At 46.7% G+C, this 25,713-nt stretch overlaps 5 protein-coding genes across 5 annotated transcripts; 1 reads left to right on the top strand and 4 right to left on the bottom strand.

The window, feature by feature from the left end:
- Nucleotides 1–251: 251 nt before the first annotated feature.
- On the top strand, nucleotides 252–16,240 carry LOC128716180 (zinc finger protein 845-like). Its single transcript, XM_053811101.1, has 6 exons — nucleotides 252–1,586; nucleotides 8,422–8,577; nucleotides 12,557–12,647; nucleotides 13,623–13,905; nucleotides 13,972–14,327; nucleotides 14,481–16,240. Exons 1-6 carry the CDS (start codon nucleotides 252–254, stop codon nucleotides 16,238–16,240), a joined length of 3,981 nt encoding a protein of 1,326 aa, XP_053667076.1.
- LOC128715906 (FK506-binding protein 59) lies at nucleotides 2,285–4,247 on the bottom strand. Its single transcript, XM_053810825.1, has 4 exons — nucleotides 3,303–4,247; nucleotides 3,109–3,219; nucleotides 2,895–3,032; nucleotides 2,285–2,443 (listed from the first exon to the last, which is right to left on the bottom strand). Exons 1-4 carry the CDS (start codon nucleotides 4,245–4,247, stop codon nucleotides 2,285–2,287), a joined length of 1,353 nt encoding a protein of 450 aa, XP_053666800.1.
- Nucleotides 5,013–13,016, bottom strand: LOC128715904 (ubiquitin carboxyl-terminal hydrolase 14). Its single transcript, XM_053810821.1, has 8 exons — nucleotides 13,001–13,016; nucleotides 12,521–12,696; nucleotides 12,355–12,459; nucleotides 11,883–12,277; nucleotides 11,661–11,817; nucleotides 11,529–11,594; nucleotides 5,413–5,707; nucleotides 5,013–5,338 (listed from the first exon to the last, which is right to left on the bottom strand). Exons 1-8 carry the CDS (start codon nucleotides 13,014–13,016, stop codon nucleotides 5,013–5,015), a joined length of 1,536 nt encoding a protein of 511 aa, XP_053666796.1.
- LOC128715905 (transcriptional repressor protein YY1-like) lies at nucleotides 7,908–9,317 on the bottom strand. The gene has a single exon (XM_053810824.1). It carries the CDS (start codon nucleotides 9,315–9,317, stop codon nucleotides 7,908–7,910), a length of 1,410 nt encoding a protein of 469 aa, XP_053666799.1.
- A 2,839-nt stretch (nucleotides 16,241–19,079) lies between the features above and the next one.
- LOC128711956 (ets DNA-binding protein pokkuri) lies at nucleotides 19,080–22,396 on the bottom strand. The gene is made up of 4 exons (XM_053806846.1): nucleotides 21,052–22,396; nucleotides 20,300–20,570; nucleotides 19,708–20,217; nucleotides 19,080–19,629 (listed from the first exon to the last, which is right to left on the bottom strand). The coding sequence occupies exons 1-4, from the start codon at nucleotides 22,394–22,396 to the stop codon at nucleotides 19,080–19,082; spliced, it is 2,676 nt and encodes an 891-aa protein (XP_053662821.1).
- Nucleotides 22,397–25,713: the final 3,317 nt, after the last annotated feature.

Here is a 25,713-nt window from a genome sequence, read left to right on the forward strand (position 1 = left end):
TCAACTATTGCTGAAACTCTTGCACAGTTTGCAAATATAGAGGTAAAGTTTGGCTACGGTTTTCTATCGAAAAGAAGTTTAATGAGGTCTCTTTGGTCTCTTTTTTTCAGCTCACGTCACTGCCTGCTCTCAAAGAAGGTTTCATTTGTCTTGAAGATTGCTATGATCGATTGCGAGCTGCAATCGAGTTTCAAGAGTTGCTAAGAAATGTGTTCATTCAACAGTACGCAAGTTCAAATTCCATGGAAACCATGGTAACACACGATATGTTAAATACAGATGTTGAACATCACTTGGAACTTGAAGAAAGCCGAAAACCAGAATTGTTGGGGAAGCGCTTCGTAATACCAAAGCTCGATTATGTAAATACTCACATGCTATTTAATAATATCGAGTACGTAGAGTTAAGCGGCCCAATGTGTTGCGGTTGCGATTTTGTTGCTGAAAGTACAAATAACCTTATGGAGCACATTATCGCGAAACATACGCACATTACAAAAGCACCGAACGATTCATTCGTTTGTGATGTTTGCTATGAAGCGTGCGAAGATGAGCATCAACTACAGAGCCATCGGCAGTGGTTCCTAAATACGGAACTTTTTGTTTGCCATTATTGCTCGTACGGTTTCACTTGTAAAGAACATCTAACGCGGCACTTGAGTACGTGTATCGAGCAAGAGAAAGAAGGTCAGCAAAATGAACATATAGAACAGAAAAAATCACTAGCTGATCATCTACTGACGGAAATAGACGATAATGACCACCATGTTGCGATCATTCTCGACAATGCCAAGGTAACTGATATCACCCAGCAACAGTCAGTGAACTGCGAGTCTACCAAAACCAGCAGTTACGGATGCTGTTTTTTGCGCTGCGATGCAACATTCGATCGGGAAACCGAGCTGCACCGTCACGTACGGGAATTGCACGCCGTCCGTCAACGGATTCATCGAAGCGAACGTACATCCGATCGGTACGTGTGCGACACATGTCAGCTAAACTTTAAAAGCAATAAAACGTTGCAACGACACCGAAACGGTTGGAAGTTGAAGCAGAACAACGTTTGCATTCATTGTCGTAAAGGATTTGTTACTCCTGGTGCTTTAAAAGATCATGTGCAGCTGCTGCATATCGACACATCGCCACAGTTCCCGTGTGAGCGTTGTGGCAAACAATTCAGGAAGAGTTCGCTTCTCAAGTTGCATCTGATAACCCACCGGCAGGATCGACAGTACGGTTGCGATCAGTGTGATGCACGATTCCACTTCGGCTATCAGCTGAAGAAGCATCGGCAGGCGGTTCACACGACGGAGTTTCCGTACGAATGTAGCCACTGCAACCGAAAGATGCCAAACAAGCACCGGTACGATCTGCACATGCGAATGCACACGGGCGAAAAGCCGTACGCGTGTCGGTATGACTGTGGTCGTAAGTTTGCACACGCGACCGATCGCCGAAGGCACGAAATGGTCACACATACCGGCGAGAAACCACACCGTTGCAACAATTGCAGTATGGCCTTCGTTAGACGCAGAGAATTGCAGCAACACTATCGACAATTCCCAGCACATGATGCGGATATAGCGGTCTGCTAGGCTTAATACACACGTGGCATACAAAGGATTCGATCAACTGTAAAATAATAAAGTACAAGAATGTAAGTTATTAGAGAAGGATATTTATCTATTAGCAGTTCTTTTAACTGCTGATGGTCGAACGCTGTTGTATGTATCTCTCCCATTCTGCCGGACGTTTGAATACCATCTCAATTTGAGCAACTGCTGGACGCCTTCTCTGTCCATGTGGACGATCAAAATAGACTTTACAGACTTGATCATGCAGTACCATTCTAATGACTTGACCAGTCAGGTGTAGCCGGACGCGACAGGTGTTTTACCTTTGACCCAGGACGGATGAAATTTTGGACGACTTCAAAAGAACGATCACCTTTTTCTACGTTCCGCTTGAATCACCCAGGATTTGTCAGATTACTAATACTAGTTTCGAAAATAAAAGATCTACGAGCAAAGAGCGACTTGTTTTTCGAGTTTATTACATTCTAACCACTGCCACACAGCGTTCCAAAATTTAATTCGCATTTAATGTCTCCCACTTTGCCCCACGCGTAAGTAGCAAAAATATAGCTTGCGCCCTTTTTCCGCCCCTACCACGATGTGTCCTTCTTGAGGAGAGAAAACCACCCTATTCGATTTGCTGTCTATCGTAGTAATCACTTGCTGCTGCTCTGCTGTTGCTATGGCAACGAAACTTCCTACCCTGCCCTTCACATGTTGCGGAACTGCTTATGCAAATCATTCAGCATGATAACGTCCGGGTTTTCCTGCTCGAACCGTGTCGGTTCGTGTTCACGTTCGTCGTCACCCCACTCGCCAAACTTTTGCTTCATCACATCCGGCTGGCGGCTCTGTTCCTCCTGTGCTTTCTGTTGCGGATGTTTCGTTGCATCGGTTCGCGTGACGGGCACACGGTGCAGCAATAAATGGAGAATTCAAAAGGATGTTTTGGGAGGTGTGTTGAATAAAAGGTTATTCTTTATCAGTCGAATGAGGTGTGAGATTTTTTTATTTTTGTGTTTGCCCTCCCAATGTATGTTGTTTTGTTTCAAATAAATGGACTGGTTCTTCTAAGGAAAGCCGTGCTGCACAGAAGGTTTACAGCATTAGGTAAGTGTATTCACTATGGAAAGGCACAAAAACCCCGGGTTCGGTTTTAAAAAGAGGAGAGAAGAAAGGACAAATAACAAAAAATAATATTTTACTAACTTCCGTGTAAACAAAACCCCAACCTAGCGACAACACGATTGTGAAGGAAGGCATCTCGTTATGTGTGTTTTTGGGGGAATGGATCGGTTTAGCAATCGGTGCAAAACTTACCTTGGAGTCACTCTGTGCAAACTTGGTAAACATGTTTGCAAACACCTTCTTCTGCTGATCGTTGTAGGCTTTAATTTTATGCTTACACATCGATACCTGATTACGTGCGGCTTTGTTTTCCGGCTCAATTTCTAAAACCTGTGAGTGAGTACGTGTGAGAACAATGAATGTTAAATGCTACACCCAAAAGAACGATGTGATTGCAAGTACTTACAGCAGAGAAATCTCTCAAGGCTCTATCTAAGTCTTCCAGTGCCAAATTCGACATGCCTTGCCTGTACAGTGCTTTAACGTTTCTGTTGTCTATTTTTAATGCCTCGACGCACTATCAGCAAATGAAACGGAAACCACAAAACCGCCAGCGTTGAGTGATGTATTTAAAGTGGCAGATTCGTTTGATAAACTTACCGCAAGCTTCGCTTCGTCGTGGTTCTGCATCTTTTGGTAGCACAAAACCTTATTCAAAAAGATGGCCAATTTAATCGCATCCGTCTCCTTCGATTGATGAATGAGGTATGTTAGTGCACTGTCGTACAATTTCAGTGCCAGCTCGTGTTTGTCCTCCTTCAGGTACTTGGTGGCTTTCTCGCGCAGTAGCTGTGCCTGGGCTATCATTTCATCGCGCGACATCATTGACCGATCGACGACCGCTTCGACGTCGTTCAATGAGACCGTATACTCGACTGTTGCGTTCGGTGGCACACCGAGCTCACTGTTTCCTTCTGCTCCAAATGCGTAAGCCGGTTTCAGCACCAATCTGCTCATTTCACCTTTGTTGAAACTCTCCAGTGCCACCTCGACGCCCGACACCACACCGAATTCTTTACCCTCGTCCAAACAGAACTCTACGTCCCGTTCCTCGAACACACGGCCCTCGTGACGACCGACCAGATGAATCTTTACCAAATCGCCTCCCTTCGGGTGATCGCGGCTCGTGCCCGACCGGACGATGAACCGCTGTATGCCACCGTCCGATTTGGGGCTAAGATCTGCACCCTTCCAGCCCAATATTTCCAGCTCAAAGTTAAGCGTCGCATTCGGCGGGATGTTCGGTGGGCTACCAGAACTGCCGTACGCATACTTGGGTGCACAGCGCAGGATGCACTTTTCGCCCAGTTTCATCGATGCAACGCCAATGTCGAAAGCTTTGATGACCGAACCGGTCCCAAGGTTGAACTGGAACGGTTCATTTCTGTCCCGGCTTGAATCGAACTTCTTCCCATCTGCGTCCAGTGTGCCGGTGTAATGCAGTGATACGGAACATCCTTTCGATGGCGTCTCGTCGCCGGTACCTTCCTGCAGGATACGCTTCTGCACGCCTCCATCACGGGACAGATCGATGTAATCCTCCATTTCCGGACGCTTTTATTTCACTTTTTCGGCAAGTGTGGTATAAATGGCCTGGCAGTGCTTCTTCGCAAGTTTGTTACGGTGATTTCCGCGGCTCGTTTTTATGTCTTTGACAAGTCCAAAATACGGAGAAGGCAACGACGATTTTTTCGGAACCAGTGCTTTTCAACCGCAATCACAAGGCACGGAATCAAACGTGCGGCGGTACTGTTCAATAACGGAGTTGTAAAAATTTAATGATACGTTGTTGATTTTGATGAGTAAAATGATTTTAATGACTTACTTCAAATACACAGAAACGATGCGCTATTATTTTCAAAACGTATCCTTGTGAAGGTTGTGAAACACTGGCTTTCGAACAGCCCGTTGACAGCTGATGTTTGACATTTGTCGAACATGCTCGAATTTTCCGGAATTCGTTTTCGGAATCACATTCCACGGCCATGCGCGGGTTATTTTTCAAATAAATCAATTTAGTTTCAACACGCGACAGCACAAAGAATTTGTTCGTCGAGAGCATTAGAAGATTCAGTATCAATTTTATTACATCACTCTGCCAAATCACGGCTAAGGGCGGGATCCGTTATACCGCCATAGCAACTCTCAATGCGTTGTACCACAGATTGGAGTATACCGGATTCTTCAGCATTTCCGCACGAAACTGTGACACGGTTCATAGAAAATTGTCATCACGCTTCGAACCACTTAAGATGGACAACATAAGCGATAAAAACGAAACAGTACAAGCATCGACAGCGTACGGATAGATTAGTCAACTGACATATTTTCGCTCGTGGCAGCCGTGCCTTGCTGTTGCTGTTGATCGCCACCCGCCTCTTTGTCTACCATCTCCACCGGAAGCTCCAGTACCTTTGGTCCGTACAGCAGCACATAGGCACAGTGCCAATCGCCGCCACCGGACAGCTTCAGGATGGATTCCTGATCCACCGGGGACACGTGGTCATCGTTGAACATAATCCACTGATCGTCCTTATGTCGCACCCAGCCCACATAATGGCCTGACGAGCTCGATCGTCCTTGGTGCGTTAGGACAGCCTGCAGTGTATAGTAACCGCTGTTGTTACTACCTAGATCTAGAACGCCAGACGATTGATCAGCTCAATGGGCAAACGCTGTTCCCTCCCCCGTCCCCGATGTAGTAACTTACCATCTTCGAAGCAGTACGGTTGGGGAATTGTCTTGGGCTTTTCCTTTTCTAGCTCTGCCTTTGATTTGTTCTTGCCTTTCAGCGTACGCTCAACCTCTGCATTAGACACCTCGTTAAATTTGGCACGCACCGGTGATAGCTTTTCCTGCAATTCCGGTGTGCACAGCTCGTACGCATCGAACTCGATCGGGAACTTAATATCCTTCAGCACCTTAGCATTAATGCCCTCCTTGCCCTTGTACTGGAATCGAACGAACTGCACCGTCAGGTATGCAGGCAGACGACTGATCAGCGACTAAAATGAAATCAAAATAAATGAACAAATGAAACAATATTTTGACTAATATTGTACCCCAAAATGTAGTCTGTGAAATCGCTTCCACTACACTGCACGCAGTTGGAGAGTCTTCCAAGATCGGTACTTCGCACAATTAATTATTGAAAGACCAGAGTTGGATCCACCAGAAGATATGTTTCTAGAATCGGAAGGAATGATGAATTTCGGATAAGCAAACCCAGGACTAAGATACTGGACACATGAACTATGATGCCCATTAACATCATGCCGCAAGAGTTTCTTCAAGATAATTTTCAGCATATGCATTACGATTACGATATATCCGTTACGCCATGCTAACCATAGTTCTTCTGTTATGCAGTTCCAAACCACTTGCACTTGCACCCAGGAGGTCCAAACCTCTTAAAAAATTCCAACAACAACTTGCACTTGCAGATAAAAGTTCACACTTCCAAGATCAAGTTTACGTTAAGGCAAACAACAAAAATGTTTTCTTGAAAATTTTATTTCTGAAAAGTACCCGACTTTCCTTTAGGAGACTCCCTATATCTCGCTGTGTTTGGAAGGGAGTCAGTATAATTCAAAACACGCTCTTCCATTCTCGCTGTAACGATCAGGATCTGTTTCATCGCGGAACACTCTTGCTGATCATCTTCATTGATTTGTATGCAACACACGATCGACACTATGCGTGAGTGTATTCTATTCCGTACTTTATATCTTCCTGCACTATATTAATATTATAACACATTTGTAATTAAACGTATAGAGGGCGCGCTTTGAGAATGGGGGTGGAGTTCATGTTGTACAAAAAGAAGAAAATAAATGAGAAAATTCTAAAAAAAAACCTCCTAATGGATGTTTGATGAAACAAGAGTTCTGCCAAATGAAAGGTGCCTGAATGGATACAGCTTATAGTAGAACCCTAATATTGTGTGTCTTACTGCAAAATTATAATATTTCTTGCAACAGCTCTGCTCTTTTCCCTTCTATTTTCACATCAAATAGATCATATAAAACAAAATGATATTAGCCCATGTCGGAAACGAAATGAGCCTTACTCTACCTTCTTAAATGACTTTTGCTATGTACAGTTTTTTTTATCTTCTCCGTCGATCTTTCCATAAGCCGGTACACGTACACGCACCATAAACCTTCCTCTTTCTTCATTTTAATGTTCCGGTTCTGACTGTATGACTTGCGCGATTCAAAAATGTTTGTACATCAAATATTATCCTCTTATAAAGCTTCCTGCTGTTCCTTTTGTCGATAACGTTATGAACCTTACACAATATCGGCACATGCAACATACAAAAATGATCTCTATTGAACCACATGTGTCTAGGGGGATTGCAAGGGTGGTCCATCCCTGTAGTGTGTGTTGTGGACCATAATCGTTGCTTCTTCCTGTTGCTAATACGGACGATGCATCCGCGAAAAGTGCATTTGCTCTATTGCGCGCACTAGGCTACTAAATGATGTCCCGAGATGTATGGTGTGGTATGGTTTTATGAGGATTATGTACAAGGAGTGTTGAGATGCTTAGAAACAAAAGGGTTGATCCTACTTGCTAAAAATGACTGCAACTCATATGCTTCTCTTTGCTCTTTTGCGTATGTGTATTACTGCTAATGCTATCTGCACATCGATAATGTTCGCAAGAATAGTACAAGATAATTACTCTGTTGACTATCTTCTGCTCTACAGCGAAATGCAACCTTGTACTCTATAGCCACATTAATGGTTGGTTAAACAATAGTTCTTGAAATGTAGAGCAAAAACCTAAAACCGAAGGTTGTGCTAAATCAAACCTTGAAGCGCGCGCACACACACACATGATGCAGGCCGATTGAATGACCGATAGTGGGCTTATATCAAACCGTTTTGCGCGCAGCTCCTGAACGATCATCAAATTTCTCCTGTAAATTATTTCGATTGACAATCTACATCATAGATCATACTACTGGGCATACGCAAGACACGGATGTCATATCCTCTATCTGAAGTGATTCTCACATTTATCACGTTTTGCGTCTATAACTGAATTTTGTCCGTTCGACTTAGTAAAATTTTATACACTTTCTGGTCGGTGTTCCTCAAAGATTAATGGCAAATTGTACATCCCGCGTTGTATGTGTACATGTGTGTGTGTGTGTGTGCACGCACAATAACCGTGCTGTCGGAGAGGACGTTCCCTTTAATCCGTGTAGATTATGTACTGCGACGCATCGTTGTCGATCTCGACCGATTCCATCTTCACAAAGGCTTGCGGTGGTAAAATACCCGAAGTCGTGTGATGCGGCGACGCGGTTTGCATAAGACTCTGGTTTCTGCTGCTGCTGCCACTGCTACTGCTGCTGCTGTTGCGCTTCGCCTTCGCGTGCGTTAGAATGTGAGATTTGAGGTTGGTCGATTGGGCGAACTTCTTGTTGCAGCCATCGAACGGACACACGTACGGACGGTCGCCGGTGTGTATCCGCACGTGCGTCCGGAGGTTAAAGTCGAGCGAAAATCGTTTGCCGCAACCCTCGAACGTACACTGGAATGGTTTCTCGCCCGTGTGGACCAGCTGGTGACGCTTTAGCTTCGAGCTTTCGACGAACGATTTGCCACATTCGGCACACACGTGTACCCGTGGGCCGTGTGTGTGCAGGTGTTTCCGCATGGCCGAATTGTCGCGGAACATCTTCGTACAACCCTTGTGCGGGCAGGCAATGTTGCGGTCGGACACGTCGGAGGACGATTTGCCACCGCTGCTACCACCGTCACCGCCGAGTATTAGCCCTGGTCCGTCTGCGGACAGCATGTTGGTGGACGAACTGGAAGACAGTTTGCCACTGCCGCCTTTCGTTTTGTGTGCCGGTCGGGTAAATTCGCTCAGCTGCTTCGGATCGGACAGATCGATGCCCGGTATACTGTCGCAGTCCGGTGTGATCTTCTTGCCCGTCATGTACTCCGTGTAGTCTGGATCGATCTCCGGATTGGAACCGTCGTCATCATCCGTACCGGACGCCCACATTGTCACACTAAACTCACCCTCCATTGTTTTGATCTGCACCTGTTTCTGCTCCCAGCGGCGCCGCTTATGATTGACATCTAGCTGCTCAACCGCCGTCAAGCCATGGTGATGGTGACTGTGATGGTTGCTATGGTTATCGTTCGCCCGAATACGATTCATCATGCCACTGCTCCTGGACTGCTTCAGGGACTTTCGCTTCCGCGACGAGGGTCCGGGGTTGGTCGTTGCCGACTCGATGTAGATTTCGTTCTCCAGATTGATGTCCCCGTACACGCACATTGCATCACCGGACGAATCCAGCACCTCTTCGTGCACTGCCTGTCCAATGTCTGGTTCGTGGTGAAGTATCTCCTCGTCATCGTCCCCGTGGTGCAGATGGTGTCCCATCAACCCCTGGGAGTCCTCCGTTTCGCATGTTACCTCCTCGTAGTGCCCATCCACACCACCGTACTGATCGTAGTCTATCTCCGTCCCAAACCCGGCACTTCCGTCCACCACCTCGACTATGTTTGCATCCGGCACTTCCACCTCCGACATGATGTTATCGTGATGATGATGCGGATGATGGTGATGGTGGGAGGACATCATCAGGTACTCCTCCTCCAGCGGATCGACGTAGCCCTTCACTTTTCCGTCTTAAACCCGGCACTCCCGGTGCACGGTACTCCAGCTTCAACCGCTTCCACACAGTACGTTGCGCTCTAGCGATGTCTATTCGATTCGCTTCAGAGAAACAGATCTAAAGCCTCAGAGAAGACACCACCACGAACAACCGGGAGTCTTGTTGCAACAGAGCACCGCCGAGTCCTTCACACAAACACACACGCACGATCAGCAGCAAAGCGGTACGCGATAGCGCATACAACACACAATAGCGCAGGCTTTAATCCTTTATTCTTCTTGCCAACCCTCACACACGCACACACCCAAACTGCTAACGCAACGATACGGACCGCGGCGACGGACGACGACAGCTGCTGTGCGTACAGGTCTCCTTTGTTGCACAGAGGATGCGATGTGTTTGTGTGCGTGTGTGTGATCCTTTTCGGTGTGTTTGCTTGGCGTTAAATGCTGCACTTCCTGCGGCCCGTTTCGTTCCAACACTATTTCAATCTCATGCCGCAAAAATTACCGTCTCTATTCCTGGTGTGGCGATGGTTCTAACGTATATTTATAGTTCTTCCGATGTGTCGCTTATGACAACATACCCTGTTCTAGGTCCCAATGCAGGTTGTTGTGAACCCCGAGCAGGGATTCAATTCGCTTTACTTCGTAACGGAGTCAGAACACCACAGAGAACCACGGAGGCTTTTAACGTACTCATACGCACACCACTATCAAAACAAGCTCATATTATGTGCGCGTAGAAGCACCAATGTTCCGTTGTGTGTTTCCTCACACACCTGCGAGGGGGAATCCTTTCAACTGTTTTATTCCTCCCGCATGCTGCTGCGCATTGTCCATTCACACGATGTATTCAAGGAATTGCCATTAATAAAGAATTTTCTGATGCAGCACCGATGGGAAACAAACATTGGCGCACTTCCTATTTTCCGTTCTTGCTATCTGTCGCGACACAACAGCACAATGCACACACACCGAAGAACCGCAGAGAACACTAATAATGCCCCCCCTTTCGCTTATATTTCGGTCTGTTCCGCTTGGCTTTTTTCCACACACAGCAATGCGTACGAAACCAGCCTGTCCCCGTCCTGATGTAATCACTTTACGGCACCTTTTTCTTTGAATCTTAGCTTTGCTGCCCAAACGCCTCAAATGTGTGACCGGTGTGCTACTGTACTTCGATGACTGGAAGTACCAAAGATTGCTTGAATAGCCGACAGAAATTTCACGTTTCCAAAATAAAGATGGCTGCCCGGGGTAGAATTTCTTCCTTCACGAGAAGACAGGGAAAAAATGAGTGCGTCTCTGTTCGCTAGCTGCGGGCGAAATCGTTTCACCATTTTCGCCTTTACTCGTGTCAGAGCGAGACAGCACCATCGATAATCAAAACAGCTCGACTGTTTCGATGCGTTTTCGAACATGGGATTAATGTTTTTATTTAATTAAAATTATTGCTTTCAGCAGATAAATTATTTTAAAAAATTCACTCAATTTTCTCCAATTTTTCATTAGTATAAATTTATCGCTAGTCGTTGAAAAATTGTAACACAAAATTAAAACACATCACACCAAAATGCAATCGTTCGAAAGCGGCCATGGATAGCCATCCCTTTCTACAACGCCTGCTCGTTTTCCGAATGCAATATGGCGGACACACAGAATTCTTGTTCGAATTCAATATGGCTTCGTGTTTTGAAAAATGCACCTGCTTCTTCCCAGCTGCGTACGGGCTTTGTTTTTGTGAGATTTAAACCGCACAAAATGTGATAAACACGTTAAAATGATAGCCCAATAGAAGGAAGCACTAGTTTCTAACCCATCGCAATTCTGCTAGTCATGCTAGGCATTGATAAATGAACCGCATTTTCAATACGCCGGATCCGGAGCGGTTTCTTCACCCTTTTCCCTACCCATAAGCGGGTGAGGTTGGAAAAAAGGTAGCGCGACGCACGTTTGTTTGTTTGCATACAAATACGCGCGCTGTGCATTTGTGTAGGTGTTCAGACGGCAGAGCGAAATTTGTTTGCCGAAATCGACAGAAAACGAATGAAAACAAAACCGACTGCTGCTCGAAATGTCGTGCAGCGTTAATCGAGTAGTTATTTGTATTAAAATATGTTTTTCATTGATATCTCGAGAGGATATATTATTTTTCAAATATGTATATACACTTACCGTTTTCGAGTAAACAGCATCACGGCCAAGTGACGGGGACATTTTGGTTAATTGTTCTTTGAGTCTCTGTAATAAAACAATCGTTTTAATGTTCTAGCTTCCCTCATCTCGCTAAGGGGAATAATCACGTACCAATCGTAATCCCGAGTGCATGTACTTCACTTCGGTGGAAATGAAACAGCTTAGCTGCAGGAAGTTTTCTTTAGATTTGCTAACGGGCTCGTCCTCCGCTTCGGTACACTTCATCTGCACGTCAAACGTACCACCGAACCATTGGTCAATGAACGAGCTGCAACCGGAAAACAAAACCATTAGATTGACAATTTTCTCTAAACCATTCTGGATCAGGCTTACCTGTGTTTTACACTTAGCTCTGCCGAAAGTTTCTGTGCCGGCAGCTTTTGCTGCAGCATTTTCAACAGCTCGGACCAGTACTCGTTGGCGTCCTGCTGACGGTACGTACCGTTCTCGCCGGTTTGCGAAAAGCTCGGAAACGCGGCGTGAAACCGTTGCAAGAACAGAACCGGTGTGATCGAATCATTTCTACGTTCCATATCTTCGAACAGATTCTTCATTGACATGGTAATAGCGTGTGGTGAGGCCAGCCCAGCCAACCCCGACGCACCGCTCGAATCTTCCTTGTATTCCTTTAACGCATCGCGCAACTCACGCACCGATCGCAGGCACTGCAACGTAGCGTTCATGTAGCAGGTATTACCCAGATTCACCAAACCGGCCGGAGTATCGAACTGTATGAATAAAAGGAAGAAAAAATATCAAAGTTTGGGGGCGCCTATTTCTTTGTCACATCACTCGTCCCACTTACAGCTGTCGCTATTTCGTTTTCGTTCATGTCTTCTATAAATTTCGGCTTTTCCACTGGTTCCTGCGGTACTTCTTCCTTTGTACCCAGAAGCAACAAGGTGGCACCCTAAAAACAAAGTTAAAGCCATTATAAAGAACCTTTACGTCCGTTCTCTTCTGAATCATACATTCTTGATCGGCATGTTCCACTCTTCATCTTTCAGACTAATTCCTTTACACAGCACCTTCTGGCGATCCGGTTGCACACCGGTCAGGGCGAACAGCTGAGCCTTGAACAGCATCGGTTCCTCGTCGGTGTTGACTTCAACATCTTTAAAATTTTCCTTACCCCACTTTACATTCACTGGAAAACAAAGCCAAAAGTCCAATCAAATTTGCTTAATCATGGTTGTTTTCGTTGTGTATAGTGTTGTTTATTATCTCGGTGGCCCCTGCGAAAGGTGGCAATTGTCTTTTTTTAAACGAGTTTCAAATAAAGAACGTTTAGTGATGGTTTTCCCAAGCCAACCTTCCAAAAAAGAGATTATTTATTTATTTTAACTGCTTCAAATTTTGCCTACACCATAACCTCAATTGCGTGAACTGTCACCAGCGAATAACTGCGGCTTCGTAGGAGAAAGCTGGAAGTCTTTGGTTCGTAAACTCACCCGTAAACGAAGGCATAATTGCTAAATTTCGATCCCTATTGAAGCACCAACCAGCAGTAGATATTTGTTCCGAAAATGGAGTATCGTTTTGCAAACAAACCCAACTGAATTACTTTGCATCCGACGGTGGCAAACTGGTTTTATGACAAAGGTTGGCCTTGCTGAAGCAGCGTTTATACCGTACACAATACAGTTGTGTCAAAACGTTTGACATTTTCTATTCAGCACGGTTTCGCTTCGCCCGTTTCGAAAATGTATACCCCATAAATGCAGGACATTAGTTTTGTGCGTTTATTTAAATTATTAATTAAAGCGCTTAATTTTTATTTGTTGATTGTGTTATAATAAGATGTACTGGGTGTTTTGTGTCTCATTTATTAGCTATATTGGAATCATAGAAGCAGGACCGTAGGATAAAGCTCCCGAAATGACGTTTGCTGAAATCGTATACACGGCGCATAACGTCAGCTGCGGTCTAAATCATTTGCTGAATGTCAAAACGCTATGAAAAATTAGCAATAAATAAATAGATACAAACGTTGTTCATTGCGGGGTTTTGGAGTATTACACCGTCGATTTCAGTTCCTGTAAGGACGCTAATCATTTTGGGGAACTTATGTAGATTTCGTATGTGTAAATGTGTTCCAATTACAACTGTCCACAATGAATTATAAACACTGCCGAATATGTTTCGAACCAGACCAGGATGATCTGATTTCGGTACGGCTGATGCAGGGAAGCATAACGATCGAGGAGATGATACGGATCATCACAAGCATTTCAGTGTCCGAGGATCGTCGTTTACCGCAGAACATTTGTCTCCAGTGCTTGGATCGGTTGAAAGTAGCATACGATCTACGCCAGCAGTGCATCCAGACAAATAATCGGCTGTTAGTGGAATTAGGGTAAGTTGCTCGTCTTTTCTTCGCAACAATATATAGCTGTTAATATAACACTCTACTTACGATTAGATGCAATCTAGATGCAACGAGCGATACAGTTGAGCAGAAAGTACAAGTCATATCCGAATTCAGCACAGCAGCAGTTGGCGAAAATAATGATGAGATTGAGATAATTGAAAACGGTTCTTACGTTGAACATGTGCTGCAAGAACCGGAGCAACCAGAACACGCAATTACAGAACATTATGCAGCAAACGAAGGGATAAACTATGCATGCTGTGGATGTACCATGAATTTCAGCACACAGGATAAGCTAGAAGAGCACGCCGTTCAACTGCACCGGAATGGAAAAACATTCTCGCAATTTGGTGATTTTATCTGTCCAACCTGCTACCAGTCGTTTCCGAATCAATCTATGCTGGATCGTCATTATGTGGAGAGAAATGTGTACCAACAGGAAATTACTTTCTCAAACGGCGTTACAGAACAAACGATAAGGGATAACTATCTGTTGGAGAAACAGCAGGTAGTAGAAGAAGTTGTGGTAGATTCGCTAACGTCCGAGCTTAACGAAATAGTGATTGATTTTGAACCTTCTACAAATGAATCTAGACCGTTTGATCAGGACGATTCATACGCTGATGAAGGTGAACTGTCGATTGATATCGAGTTTAATGATGCAGAGAAAAGCGATCTCGATGAAGAGCAAGAACAAACGACGATTAAATCGATAGAACGCATACAAAGCGCAATGTGCCGAATTCCCGGGAGCAACTTGCTGATAGTGTCACAAGAATCAGGGTACGTGATCGTAGAAATGATAAAACATCGTTGTTGCTGTTGTACGGATCTGTTCTCCACCGAACGACAGCTCGAACAACATTTGGAAGAACGAGACAAAGCCACGAATATCACACACGACCCACACGCGAAGTACGCTTGTGAGTACTGTGGAAAACAGTTTGCGTACTGGCTGGTGTACGTGTGCCACAAGCGCATGCGAGAGCAACGTCAGTTTTACATGTGTACGCTGTGTGATGCGCTGGTCGACTCCAAGAAGCGCATGATCTCGCACATGCTAATGACGGACGAGCATGCAAACTATTTCAACCTTTGCCGGGAAAGCATCGCGGATCGATACGAAGCAGTCGCACTGCCCGGGACAAGATGCTGTTGCTGTAAGAAGTATTTTGATGATGATGGGGAGCGGATGGAACATATTAAGCGTATGCACGGTTCGCCTTTGCCGAGCAGTTCCGTGTATAAGGTACGCAAAATTTCATACTGCTGTGGTGTTTGTGGACGACGGTTTCGAAGCGAGCGCCATGTGGAATTTCATCTTCAGTATACGGTGGACGTTACGCAATACTATTGCAAGTTGTGCGATTTTCAAACGTATAATCCAAGACGAATGGAACTGCATCTGTACAGTGGAATTCATCGCGAGACGTTACCGGCATCGATAGAGTTAAAACCACTGGAGAACAACGTGTCGAAAGCATCCCGCTTACGGCGGTACTGCTGTTTCGAAGGATGTCACAAACATTTCCAGGGAGAACCGGCTCTACAGCAACACATAAACCAGTCCCACCAGCAGGTGTTAACAGCGAACCGGATGCAGACGAAAAGGTTAAACCAAATATTGCAATCTGAATCATACCACGAATGCAACGTTTGCAGCGTACTGTTCAAGAACATTGGCGCCCTTCGATCACACCAAGCACCAAACACCCAGGAGGGTTTCGTGTGCTCAGTTTGTGGCATAACTAAAAAAACCCGTACAGCGTTACATACCCACGAGCGATCACACACCGGTGAGCGACCGTTTAAGTGTGAAGATTGCGATAAAACGTTCGCCTCGAACCGTACGCTGGTTTCGCACCGCAGCTGTCACATACCGGGCCAGCATAAGTGTGACCAGTGCGGTCGTGCGTTTAATCGCAAGGAGAACCTTAACCGACACATTGCGCTCAAGCACGGCGAAGCGACCATCCAGTGCGACGTTTGTCCGAAGAAGTTCAAAACGATTACCGTGCTGAACATACACAAACTGTCGCACACGGGCGAGAAGCGGTTCAACTGTCGGACGGAAACGTGCGACAAGCGGTACCTGACGGTGGCCGATCGACGGCGGCATGAGATGTCGGTGCATACGCTCGAACGGCCGCATAAGTGTTCCTTCTGCGATGCGGCCTTCATCCGGAAACGTCAGCTGATGATACACGAGCGACGTCATAGGGGCGATAAACCGTTCGTGTGTCCGAGCTGTGGGAAGGATTTCGTCGATGGGTATCCGTTGCGAATTCATATGCGTAATGTTTGCAAAGAAGCGGCTTAATGGAGTGTGTAATCGCTCAACCTGTAGATCTGTTACGGGAACTTGCCGCTGACAGGAACGGTTAGCGGACGATGTGTAACTAAGATGCACCGGGAGATCATGAAACGTGTGCCAAAGGGTCATTCGGGTTTTTGAGTCACGAGAGCGGACACGAAGTAACGCTCAGTAAGCGCGCGCGCGCTGGAGAATGAAACGTGAATTATTTGCTTTATCCATCATATCTACATTATCGGGAGTGTGATAGCCAAGATGGAAGAAGATCTTTAACTATGATTAATGGTAACTTGCGAAACAGGAAGTATGCTAAGTCCTAGATTGGATGCTCTTTAGAAATCGGCAACGATAGAAACACTCATTGTGCGAGGATTTTGTCTCAACCGATGAGTGACTTAAACGATCCGGGAAGAGACGAACCATGAATTGAAGCTAAATAAAACATATTTTCTGTAAAGCAGCGATATGGTTAACCTGGGATCAAAGGGAAATGATCTACAAACCTTGTCTAGAATGGCGTACACATCAATGTGAAAGATACAAATCAAACAAAACAACAAAATATCCATTTAACTAAGCGTTGGTTTACTATATTTACAAAAAAGAGAAAGAAAACTATGTTCCATAACCTATATCGTGGAGCGGAGTTGTTGGAAGGGGTATAATATACAGATATACAAAAATTAAAGTCGAACAAAAAAAACACATAATAAGGAAGATTTCGTTTGCATTGGTCGCCACTAAAGCCACACTTCTCACAGTTTACGCTACTTAAAATAATAAAACGAAACTAAACCTACCCGGGATGTGTTGAGAGTGGCGCGTACAACACACTGTGTGTTTCACCCTGGGGCGTTACGATCGTTTTACCATTTTCGTCATATCTCTTCATATTCCCGTGTCCCCAAATTCCCGCGCAATTTTTTAAACACTATCAATCATATTCCTAGCTAAGTTTAGCGCAAAGTGAAACATGAAAACCCCCTAACACACACGTGTTTGCACTCTCTTTTCCTATCCTGCACCATAACACAACAAAACGCACGCTAAACGATCTCCTCTCCTGCTTGTATGCTTTTTTGCCTAAAGTCTAAATTTATGGTGACGCCCACAACCGTCCACCGCGTGTGCGTGTGTGCCGTGAGCGCTTTTTTAGTGCTGATAAGTATTTTGTTTTCTTCTTCTATATATGTGCACTTGGTACTCTTCTCTCCATCTTAATCACATTTAATTCCAACATAATGTGTAGCTGCTGGCCGATTCTTCGTACCGTCCTTATTATATCGAATTGTAATATTGAACATTGTTTATAAATCCGTATCTCTCTCTCTCTCTCTCGCTCTCTATCCTCTGCCTAATCTGGAAGCCAATTTGAAAGGGGATTGTTTTTTGTGTGGGGTGTGGGTTGATGGAAGTTTTCTTTTAAAGGTACACGTAAAATGTATGTGACTTACAGCTACATCGCTTACATGGCTAAACAACACATATAATGGAACGGGGAGAAAACAATTAAAAAAAGAAAAAACAAATCCTATTCCAAACTGTTCGCGCTCTGCCACTCACTTTCCCAAACAAAAACACAGAAGAAAAAAAAAACGCAATGGTGAGTGTTTCGAGTTGGGGAGTCCCGCAGCAGCATTTCGTTGAGTTTTTGCCGCCCTTTATACGCCCCCAGTCAACCCCAAACTGACTTCTCTGCTTTTGTCCAGGCTTTTCGTCCTCGACCATTCGATTCAGAAACCAAAACAAAAATCATCCCGAGATGCGTTCCCCGGGAGAGCGCGTGATTCTGAATCTATTCTTAGCTAAATCAATTAATTTCTAATAAAAAAAAAGTTCTAATGGAAACCAAAACAAAAAATAAACATGGAAGAATTATCAAGCTGTTTTACAGTTTCCACACACCGTCTGACCCTAACACGCTCTTAATACCACTAACAATTGTTGCTACAAAAAAAATTAAACTATCTGTACAATAAATGGTTCCAAGTTGTGTATTATGGATTGGATGTTGTGTCTGTTGCATCCTAATTTGTGGAGTGGAAACACACGAGGTGGTGCTGTGAAAGTACTAAAAACAAATCATGGAGTACATATACAAATGAATCAATTATTATTTATATGCATATATTGGGCGCCATTTGCCATTGCCCACCGTATTAAGCGAGGTTGGGCGGTGCTGGCTCCAATTAGTTCAAACATTATTTTCACATCGTCTTGTTTCATCCCGTTCATTTGAATTTCCGTTGCTTTTCGCATTTGTAAACATTTAGCATCTGACCCTCTCTTATAAACTCTGAACGCGATAAAAAACCGTAGAACAAATCAGATTGGCACATAGTAAGTTTTGTGTGTTTGTGTGTATGAAAGTTTTCCTGGAGGCTGGTTTGGTCCATTCCATTCCTTCTATCTCCATCTTCGAATTCAATGTACAACAACTCCCCCCTTCTCTTTGCTACAGTGTTCAGTCAACTCTTCCTAATGCTAAGTTTCATTTCTAACAGCTTCGCCGTTTGTCAAGGGGAGGGAAACAGGGATTCAGTACATTCCAATCACAGGAAATGTGGGCAAAAGCGGTTATAACACAAATTATTAAACGGTGGTAATGATCGGTGATCGGTGATTGGTGATTGGTGTGTATATGTGTGGGTGTGTTTTGTGACGACATATCGTAGGACAACCACGGAACGGATACGCGAAACGCGCTGATGGCACACAGACTTTCTTCTTAGTGGCCTTCCTCACCACACTCCACTCTGCGGATGATCCTGTGTTATACTGGCTGAGATCATATGCTGCTGCTGGTTGCTGCTAGTTTCGCGTTCCAATCCCATCACATGCCCGCTCACTTGTAGTACATCGGCTCGGATTTGCTCAGATCCGTTGGCATCATGCTGTCGTCGTCGCTTTTCACGTGCATGTGATGATGCTGCTGGGTGGTGGTTGCTGCTGCAGCAGGATGGGAAGACGATTCGCTGTTAGCGGGCGAGGGTGTATCACGCTCCCGGTCGTGCGGTTCCCGATGATGGTCGTGCTCGCTGGTGCCGCTCGTACTGCTGCTTCGGCTACCGTTTCGCGCTGAGTGGTGGTGCGATTGGTGGTGTGCGTGCGGATGCTGCAGATGATGGTGGGTGGGATGGTCCGGTTGGTCGTCCTGCTGGTGGCGGGCTTCGGCCGCCGCCGCAATAGCAGCCGCTGCCGCCGCCTGTGCCTGCAGCTGCTGCTGATGCAGATGGTGCAGATTGCTGCTGATCGTGTGCAGCGATTGCGAATTGATCGACAGGGGCGTTGGTGAGGACGGAGGCGATCCAGCTTCCGATTGCTGTTGTTGCTGCTGCTGTTGCTGCTGTCGGAGCAGCTGAATGGTCGTCAGTCCGTTAGCGTTGCGTATCAGTCTGCAAACCAGAACAGAAATCAGATCGGTTAGATCGGTTGTTGGCGGGAATTGGAATTCTTCGGATTCCACAACTTACGGATAGCAATCGGTACCGTTGACCGGCGATCCGTAGCTGAACTTGCGATCGTTCGTACTGAGATCGGTCGGCTTCAGGTCGTCCAGGTCGGTTTCCATCTTAATGTTACGATGGTGCGGCCCCGAACCGTTTTGTACTGCGAGATGATGCGAATGGAGTGCCTGCTGGTGTTGCTGCTGCTGCTGCTGCAGGTGATGATGATGTTGCAGGGATGATGGCGACGAGGACGACGAAGAGGACGAAGGCGAGAGCGGTCCGTTCTGCGATGCGGCAGCGGCAGCCGCTGCCGCGGCCAGATGATGAATGTTTGCCCCGTTCGGGAGCAGCGACATAAGCGAATTGGCAGCGCCGGATGACCCATTGCTGGCTGACACTCGGTCACCGTTACGCTCACTGCTGCTTCCGGATTGTGCCGCAGCGGCGGCTGCTGCGGCCTGGCTAGCTGCCATCGTTTGCCGCAACAGTGAGATATTTTTGATGCTCTTCAGTTCCGTCGGATTGCGGAGAAATCTATTAGTGGTGAAGAGAGAAATGATGATTAGCAACGATCATTTGGACGAATCTGGACGAACTAATTGGCCGAGGTACTTACTGGTAGCAGTGCCGTTCACCCTGCACCTTCCGGAGTATGTTGACGCGGTAGTAGTAGCGCAGTGCGCGCGACATCTTGTCGTAGTTCATCGAGAGATGGTTCTTCTGTTTGCCCCACAGCTTCGCCAAGCCGGCCGGGTCGACGATCTTGAACACGCCCGTATCGCGGCACTTCCACGCGATGTAGCTGCTGTACCGCTGGCTCGGATCGTTCAGCAGCTGCTGCAAGAAGTCCCACAGCAGTCGGCCGTCTGAAAGCGAACCGGACGAAACTGGACGTGTGACAATGGTGGGGGACGGGGACGAAAGGTTTTGTGGTGTTTTTTTTTTGGTTGGTGTGTGTGTGTTTGTGGTGATAGCGTAAAAAAACATGGGTGAGTACATATTCCCGGTTGTTTGTTTTTTAATGTGAAATTAATGTGAAAGATGGGAAGGTAGGTAATTGTCTCGAACGTGGATAAGTCCTTTTTCTGCCAGTGAAAACTCTTTCCTTATCGACGTCGAGAGGGAGGAGTAGTGTTGTTAGTGTTGGGTCGTGAGTAAAAGAGCTACTTCAAATCGTTAAGCTCACATAACTGAGCGCGCTCAGTAGCTACATTCGCTCAGTCACTTTGGCTCAGACTACTTGACCCAACACTAAGTGTAGTGTGCGTGGCTTGTAGGTAGTGTCGCGCGTAGCACCGTACACCAGTAGATGGAAGATAGAGGGGTCGATGGAAGCTTTGATGCGAGATGCTGATTTCGATGACTTACTTGTATTTGGTTCCGGATTGTCGGGGAAGAACTCGCGCTTCACGGGTAGGAACGCACCGGGTGTACTTGGCGCAGAATTGGATCCTGACGAACCGGACGATCCAGTACCATTGGAGACGGCCCCCTTCAGACCGAGTACGGCCGCAGCCATAGCTGCTGCGGCGGCTGCCGCATTTGAAGACGCACTCGCCGAAGATCCCGAGGATGAGTCACGGTCGCGGGACGATGATCCGCCATTGCTACTGGATCCGTTTAGCAGTGAAGATACCGGGTACTGTAGGGTTTTCGTGTCGAGCAGTTGCAGCTGACCGAGGTGCTGCGTTTCCTTCGAGATCGGTGTCAGCGGAGGACTCTGCTGTGGTGGATGCGTTGCGATCAACGGCAATTTACTGTCCGGATGCGACAGGGGCAGTGGATGGAATCCGTTCCCGGAAGAACCACCCGTTGTGGAGGTTGCGCCGGTACCATTGCCCACCGCTGCATTATCTTCGTCCGAGTCGGATTGGTTGCTGACGCTGCTGCTGGTACTGCTCGCTGCGCTGCTGCTGCTGCTACTGCTGATTAGACTGTTGCTGCCATTTGCAGCCGATGTCCCTTTCGTGTTGGGACCGGTACCGTTTCTGTTAGCGCTGCCACCACTCCCGGCACTTCCATTCGTCGACGATGACGACGAAGAGGACGATGAGGATGAGCCCGCTCCGGACGACTTGGATTGTTGCTGTTGTTGTTGCTGCTGCTGCTGCTGAAACACGTTCTGCTCGGCGTGGCTCTGTGAGGGTGGACTGCCGGCCTGCGAATCGATCGACGGTGCCGGGCTGAGTGTGACCGAGTTGGACGCGGCCATAAACTGCTGCAGGTGCGAACTGTGAAAGAACGGACTGTCCGGGGGTGCAAGCGCACTCCAGTTCGGTGTGGGCGGGTGGCTGTGCGGTGAGAGCGGATAGCGACCGGTCGGTGTGACCGGACTGCTCGGAAGATGCCGGTGCAGCGTCTGTGCGTCCCGGATCAACATCTGCAGCACGTTGTGTAGCACATCGCCGGCGCCGGGGCTGCGCTCGGCCAGATCGTTCTTTGTCAGCACGCACAACGCTTTGCCGTTCATTTGAAAGAGATCAAGATCGAACTTGGGCAGATCGAACTCCCGCTCGCAGAAGCGCAGAAAAATAACCACCTCATCGCGGCCCCAGATGCGTGGGTCCGTGTTGAGCTGGGACGGAAGCTGTGTCTTTAGATCGGCCAGGGGGCTCGGTGGTGCTGGCGGGTAGCGCCATAGTAGCTCTGAGTTCCATAGCCCTAGCGGTGGTGGCGCATTTAGCGGGGAGAGCGGGATCGGTAATAGCTTCATGGCGGCGGCGGCAAAGATGGCTGCAGCGGCGGTGGACGGCGGTTGGATGGCGCTAGTTACTACGTCCTGTCCGGACACCGCAGCACTGCTAGCCTGCTGTTCACGAATGATGGCGGCAATCGTGCTAGTATGCTATCGATCGTCGATAATATGGCTGTAACGTATCCGGGACAATCTCACGAGGTGCGATACATCCAGAATTTATGTAGTTATCTACAAAGAGAAAGATGAGAAAACAATCGATTAGTTTAGGTGTGCAAGATGAATTACCAAAAGCTGAACAGAATGACTTAATGTTGTGTGACGTAGAGAATGTCTAATCTCAGGATCTCTTCAATTCATGTGCAATTTTTGCATTCTCTTCTGGAATACTACCGAGATCTCGCAATAACTTTCATAATGAACGACACTACAGTGCTCCAAAAACTGTTAATAGTTGCTGTCGTTGTAATTCATCTTCTAAACATCGTCCAGCTCAGAAACGAAGATTTGAAAGGCGAAAGATAGCTAGCATTACCACTAGGGGCGAGTAGCCATACTTATATTAGTTACGGGGTTATCTTTCCCTTCTTCTTGGACGAAAGGGTTCGAACGTAAGATCGAAATCGGAAAGTCTTTCCGTCCGAACCCACCAGACATACAGGTTGGGACAGAACCGCGGAGAACACAACAACAAAACACCAGGAGAAGAAGATCTGACGATGATGTTCATCTAAAGATCGTTCGCACATGGGAGAAAAGGGGGGCAGGTAGGAGAAGTAGGAAAGGGTTGCTGCTGAGTGCTGGCTGGGAAAGAAAGAACGTGAGAAGAAGAGAATGTATTCAAATAACATCCGCTAGTTCAGGTTTTCAGCGGAAATTGATTTTTTTTATGATATGTATAAAAATATTTCTCTCCAACACCGGTGCGTGATGGTGGTGCCTGCCTGCGCTTTGCTTCTTTGGGTTGCTTTTCTTTCGTTTTTTTCCCTCCGTTTCTACACCACCACCCTCAAAATACCTCTCGACCACCTCCCGTCGCCCGCATGGGGGGCCACACAACAACAACAAAAAAAGGGACCCGGGAGGAACATCTCTCGCAACAAGAAAAAGAGGTCGCACGGGCACGGTGTTGTTTCACGAGACATGCCACACGGATGATGGTGGTGATGATGATGATGATGATGATGCTGGAGCTTATGCTGTTGCTCTTTCTCTTGGTTTGCTCTTGCTCCTGTGCCCGTCCCATTTCCTGTTGTAAGCGGCCTTCCCAGCCACACCGGAGCGGATGACCTCGGCTATTGGCGCTTACGTTTTTAGCCGTAGCTTAACTGAAGCGATCTTCGCCTTGCGGGGATTTGCTTTTGCTTGACCCGCGCGCTGCCCCGATGGGTGCGTATACATCCTGCCATGGAGAACACTAATTATTTTTCACATCATTGCTTTTTAAACATTCACTGTAAGTTGATGAGTTGATATGCAGCAACGGTGCACAAATATGAGCAACATATTTAAGACCCGAAGGAAAAGCGGGAGTGATTTACAAGGCGAGCGATTTAGTTATGCATTGCACCACGATGCCTTCCAGGACCCCCACACAACGCAGGTCAAACATTACCTCGAGGCAGAGGGGAGAAGACGAGCTTTTAGCTTTTAATGAGCCTCCACAAAAAGGACAAATATTTAAATATAATGCTCTGGCAAAGAAGTATGAGAGATAATGTTTTGGAATTCCGAAACTATTGGAGAATAGTTAATAAGCGTGTCCATTTACAATGCTCCACTATCAAAGTCCGTTGAAAGCATTTGGGATGCGATCTTTTACTCTTATCGATCGCGAAAAGGAATTGCAAATGGAACACACTCCGTGCCCCCTTAACTACCCTATTTCGGGTTCAACTTTTCGATGACACAATCGACCATCAGATCTCCCCATGAGCCCGATTTCGTGTTCTCGGCCATGGTAGAAAAGACCGTGAACCTTTCTACCGCGCAGAGAGTTTGCCACTGCGATTTTGTTTGCTGCGATGTTTTTGCTTATTCAAATCTCAATCCCACGATAAGGAGGGAGCAGCATTCGGGAAAGGCGAAAGATCCGGAGATCCGGGAGAAGGAGTGAGAATGAGCAAACGATTAGAATAAACAAACCTGAATTTTAGCACCGGCTCTAAGCGACAAACGATCATCCCCACCATGAGAGCATACTAAATTTTGGAATTATAGATTAGAACTTCCAGCAACGAGCGGATCCGGAACCGAGTGCTGGGGTTGAACAGCAGGAGGGGAAACACGACAAACAAGCGCCAGATCGCAGAGGTCTTCTTCTGGTGGATGTTGTAACTGCTGTTTGCAAACTCCCCTCGCCAATGCACTATCACATCGCCGTAGCGGAAATGCTTGTTCTGGTGTAATCTTGCACATTATCTTACCGCTCTACTCAGCGGTCGAGTAGAATTCTTCCTTTTTTCATCAACAAAAAAAAAACAGACCAACAACCATCATCATCATCATCATACACGGAAAGATTCTATTAATAAACGGGTGCATCTCGTTCGCGCACAAGAACCAAAACTCATTGCACAAATCGCAAAACTCGCGCTCGCACACACACACACACACTGTATGTTGCACAGTCACAATGCAGGGTGCACACAGCAGCAACAGTTCCGCTAAAGCGCATTGCACTGCACACTCCACTTCCGTTCTCCACCCGCCGACACTTCCATGGTGCGCGAATCATCGCATGCACTTGCACTTGTGCCTCGAATCATTTCAGATCGTTTCCCGTTTTTTTATGTTCCTCCGCCGCGTACAGCAACGCCGTCCCGCGAGTACACACACAAGATCGCTGGCTCGTAATCGCAAACCCACGATCAGGAAGTGGCATTAATGTGCATCTTCCTGCTCTCTCGCACGCCTCGCGGCGAAACGGCGAAGAAGAACGGATCCCAAATGCGTATCGCGCAGAAAGCATTCTTTTCCGATCGTTCTCCTCATTGTGCCCGTCTTGGGGATTTCCTTTGCGAAGGGTTGCAGCAGAAAAGTGCATCAACCGCATGCGACTACATGTACACGCACGTATACAAAAAGCATTCCGGCGAAGGATCCGGGAGCGAAAGAGAAGGTGGAAGGCCACGACCATTCGTCTCGTGTCGAGGAATCACGGAAACGGGAGTACCCGTTGCCCGATCCCCCCCTCCCCAGTTAAGTTCATCCCTTCTTTCCGGGGTTGAGCATCACTCGCTGTTTGTGGTGCTACAGTTTCCTTTTTTTCCCACACCCAGACACTGTTGTGATCGCGAAGGGACTCAGGAAAGAATTGGGTGAAGATCGAAGCT

The sequence above is a fragment of the Anopheles marshallii genome, chromosome 3, assembly GCF_943734725.1.
Source record: "Anopheles marshallii chromosome 3, idAnoMarsDA_429_01, whole genome shotgun sequence".
Lineage (NCBI taxonomy): Eukaryota > Metazoa > Arthropoda > Insecta > Diptera > Culicidae > Anopheles > Anopheles marshallii.

Bases quoted from the DNA above. Each gene is read 5' to 3' on its own strand.
- LOC128716180 (XM_053811101.1), top strand. From the start codon at position 252: ATGGTAACACACGATATGTTAAATACAGATGTTGAACATCACTTGGAA. The intron at 12,648-13,622 runs GTGTTGACTTCA...GAACTTATGTAG, and splicing joins ACAGCATCGGTTCCTCGTCG to ATTTCGTATGTGTAAATGTG. The intron at 13,906-13,971 runs GTAAGTTGCTCG...ACTTACGATTAG, and splicing joins CGGCTGTTAGTGGAATTAGG to ATGCAATCTAGATGCAACGA.
- LOC128715906 (XM_053810825.1), bottom strand. From the start codon at position 4,247: ATGGAGGATTACATCGATCTGTCCCGTGATGGAGGCGTGCAGAAGCGT. The intron at 3,220-3,302 runs GTAAGTTTATCA...ATTTGCTGATAG, and splicing joins ACGACGAAGCGAAGCTTGCG to TGCGTCGAGGCATTAAAAAT. The intron at 3,033-3,108 runs GTAAGTACTTGC...ACTCACTCACAG, and splicing joins CCTTGAGAGATTTCTCTGCT to GTTTTAGAAATTGAGCCGGA.
- LOC128715905 (XM_053810824.1), bottom strand. From the start codon at position 9,317: ATGATGTCCTCCCACCATCACCATCATCCGCATCATCATCACGATAAC.
- LOC128715904 (XM_053810821.1), bottom strand. The intron at 12,278-12,354 runs GTAAGTGGGACG...TTATTCATACAG, and splicing joins AAAACGAAATAGCGACAGCT to TTCGATACTCCGGCCGGTTT. The intron at 11,595-11,660 runs GTACGTGATTAT...GTTTTATTACAG, and splicing joins TGCACTCGGGATTACGATTG to AGACTCAAAGAACAATTAAC.
- LOC128711956 (XM_053806846.1), bottom strand. From the start codon at position 22,396: ATGAAGCTATTACCGATCCCGCTCTCCCCGCTAAATGCGCCACCACCG. The intron at 20,571-21,051 runs GTAAGTCATCGA...TCACACGTCCAG, and splicing joins CAATCCGGAACCAAATACAA to TTTCGTCCGGTTCGCTTTCA. The intron at 20,218-20,299 runs GTAAGTACCTCG...CACCACTAATAG, and splicing joins GGTGAACGGCACTGCTACCA to ATTTCTCCGCAATCCGACGG.